The sequence below is a fragment of the Vicia villosa genome, linkage group LG5 (genome assembly GCF_029867415.1).
Source record: "Vicia villosa cultivar HV-30 ecotype Madison, WI linkage group LG5, Vvil1.0, whole genome shotgun sequence".
NCBI classification, from domain to species: domain Eukaryota; kingdom Viridiplantae; phylum Streptophyta; class Magnoliopsida; order Fabales; family Fabaceae; genus Vicia; species Vicia villosa.
Window position 1 is genome coordinate 121510295 of NC_081184.1, and position 2918 is coordinate 121513212.

The following is a 2918-nucleotide window of genomic DNA, read 5'->3' on the forward strand; positions in this document are numbered from 1 at the left end:
GTTGCAGTTTCTTTATCATTTCAGCTACTTCTGTACCGTCCAATTAAATGCTCTGAGCATATATTAATGAAATGTTTTTTTAACATTACAAAGTTTCCAATTAGTATTTAAGTTATTAATAATTAGCAAAATTATTTTCCGCGGTATTTCACCCACTATAAATAAAGGTGTGTGTGTGTGGAGTTGAAGTACCAACTCTTTCTTCATTCTTACTGCAAACACTAAAAATGAACTCAGTTTGGGCTGTCGTTTTTTTTGAGGAAGGTAGTCACATGCGTGTCTGCCTTAACCCCCATTGGAATTTCCAGAGAATTGTTAGAGCCATCAACACTGGGTTTCGTCAACTAGATGGTCCGACCAGAAAAGTTAAACAGATAGATTACCGTTGTCCATACATTACGTTGACGGATAATAATCCAGAAGGCACCTACATGTATTATTGGGACCGTGTGAAAGACGATGTGGACGTGGATCTAATGTTTTGGACACACAGTGGAGAGGTTAACCGAGGCGTTGAAAATCCACTTGTTCTTGCAGTGATACTCGAATAGTTTAGATTAAGTGTTGTTGTGTTTGTTGCAATGATCGAGCGTGTACTACAAGTTGTTATGTGTTATTTTCTTAGATGTTTTAGTTTCTGTGTTGGTTATTGTCAATGTACCTTTTTAATTAATTAATGAATTAATGTTTTCCATAATATATATATCTGCGCTAGTTTAATATAAAAGTCTCAAAATCTATTATAATTGTATGTTTTAAATGAATTAAAAATTATGATAATGCATGTCACAAATTATGATAATGAATTAAAATCTATTATAATATAAAATTCTCAAAATCTAACATAAACATGACAAGACCAGACTAATGCATGTCACAAAAGATTCTCGTCCCCACCTCTTACACAAGGCTAATGCATGCAAGAAATGAAGCAATAATTCTGCACAAGATTCAAATATGACATGACTAATGCATGACACAAAAGATTCTCGTCCCCACCTCTTACACAAGGCTAATGCATGCAAGAAATGAAGCAATAATTCTGCACAAGATTCAAATAAGTATATGTGTTAAATGAATTAAAATAAAAATAAAAACATCTAAATAAAAAATAAAAGTATATGATAAATCGGGACATGACGGGACAAGACAATGCAGGGAATCTCGTCCCCACCACAGACATGACGGGACAAGACACTGCAGGGAATCTCGTCCCCACCACAGACTTGACGGGACAAGACACTGCAGGGAATCTCGTCCCCACCACAGACATGACGGGACAAGACACTGCAGGGAATCTCGTCCCCACCACAGACATGACGGGACAAGACACTGCAAGGAATCTCGTCCCCACCACAGACTTGACGGGACAAGACACTGCAGGGAATCTCGTAATAACCTATGCATTTTGGCTATAAATATGTTCCCAAACTTGTTCATTTTCTTCATCACCTCTTATACTTTCATCAGAGCAACTTATCATCAGAGCAACTTTGTGTTTCATCATCAACAAACATGTCTCTCCTAACTATGGGTCAAGAGCATCGAGGCACCATTGCAAACATTGCCACTTATGTAAGTTTGAGTAAACACTTAATTTTTTTTACTTAAATTTACTAATTTCAAATACTTATGGGAGGTGTTTTTTTTATAGGATGTCACGAGATTTAGGACCCGTGCTGGTAAGATGAATGCTCCTGACCCTTTGATTGTGGACTACGTTAAACGTGCGGGATTTGGTGAGGTAATGAACTTAACACATACCTCAGTTGATATGAAGTTTATATTAGCATTGTGTGAGCGTTGGAGGCCTGAGACTCATACTTTTCACCTTCCAATGGGTGAATGTACCGTCACTCTAGAGGACGTGTACATGTTGTTGGGTCTCAAAACAAATGGAAAGGCAGTGTATGGAAATGTCCAACAACCAAACGCCCTATGCGTCGAATTGTTGGGTGTGGATTTAATAGAGGGTGAGGGGCAACAAAGGGGTAGGGGCCAAGGTATAAAGCTTGCTGGCCTTCAGCTAGCTTATGCTGGGCTTCAATTGGATCAGTTTTCTGACGAAGAAACTATACTGCAGAAAACTAGGATGTATATTATGTTGTTGTTTGGTAAGTTTCTATTTCCCGAAGGCACGGGAAATAGTGTTAATTTTATGTACTTGTGTTTACTTGGGGACATTGATGCAATAAAGACATATAGTTGGGGTTCGGCTGTGTTGGCATACCTATATAGTTCCTTGTGCAAATGTGCAAAAAAGGATAGTTGTACATTTAGTGGATGTGCATTCTTGCTACAAGCATGGGCATGGTGGAGAATGCCGGTATTGGCCCCTGCAAATCCAAACAGTTACGCCTTCCCTTACGCTTCAAGGTAACTTTTGGATCTTATTTTAATTATTGCTTTTTATTCTATTATTATTTGTAACTATATTGATTTACATCTTTTAATGTGTTTAGGTTCAATGCACTCGGAATGGATTGGTCCAAAACGCCTGATTCCAAAATCATTTTCTACCGCCAAATATTAGATCGACTAGGACCCCAAGAAGTAATACCTCTAAAAATGTCCATTTTCTAAATATATTTTTAAAAATAACTATCTTCTATATTTTGAAATTAATATTATTTGCTTTGCAGTTTATTTGGCGTCCTTACTTGGAATTGGACCACGTACCCGACCTTGACGAGGCGACTATTTGGACAGCAAAATCACCCATCATACGGTTCACCACTGTGGAGATGCACCCGAGTGACCGTGTGAAGCTCCAATTCGGCATGCATCAAGGTATCCCTGACCCACCTGAGCCTGACTGTTTGGGACGTTGGCATCTTGCGAAGGTTAGCGAACAGTGGTACGTAAAAAATTACAAGTCCTTTGCCATAGATCAGCGTAAAATATGGGCTCGTCGATCA

At 38.5% G+C, this 2918-nt stretch overlaps 1 protein-coding gene across 1 annotated transcript; it reads left to right on the forward strand.

Moving 5' to 3' along the window:
• The first annotated feature begins 1647 nt into the window (after positions 1-1647).
• LOC131605302 (protein MAIN-LIKE 2-like) lies at positions 1648-2583 on the forward strand. The gene is made up of 2 exons (XM_058877675.1): positions 1648-2376; positions 2463-2583. Exons 1-2 carry the CDS (start codon positions 1688-1690, stop codon positions 2581-2583), a joined length of 810 nt encoding a protein of 269 aa, XP_058733658.1. The 5' UTR covers positions 1648-1687.
• The last annotated feature ends 335 nt before the right edge of the window (positions 2584-2918 follow it).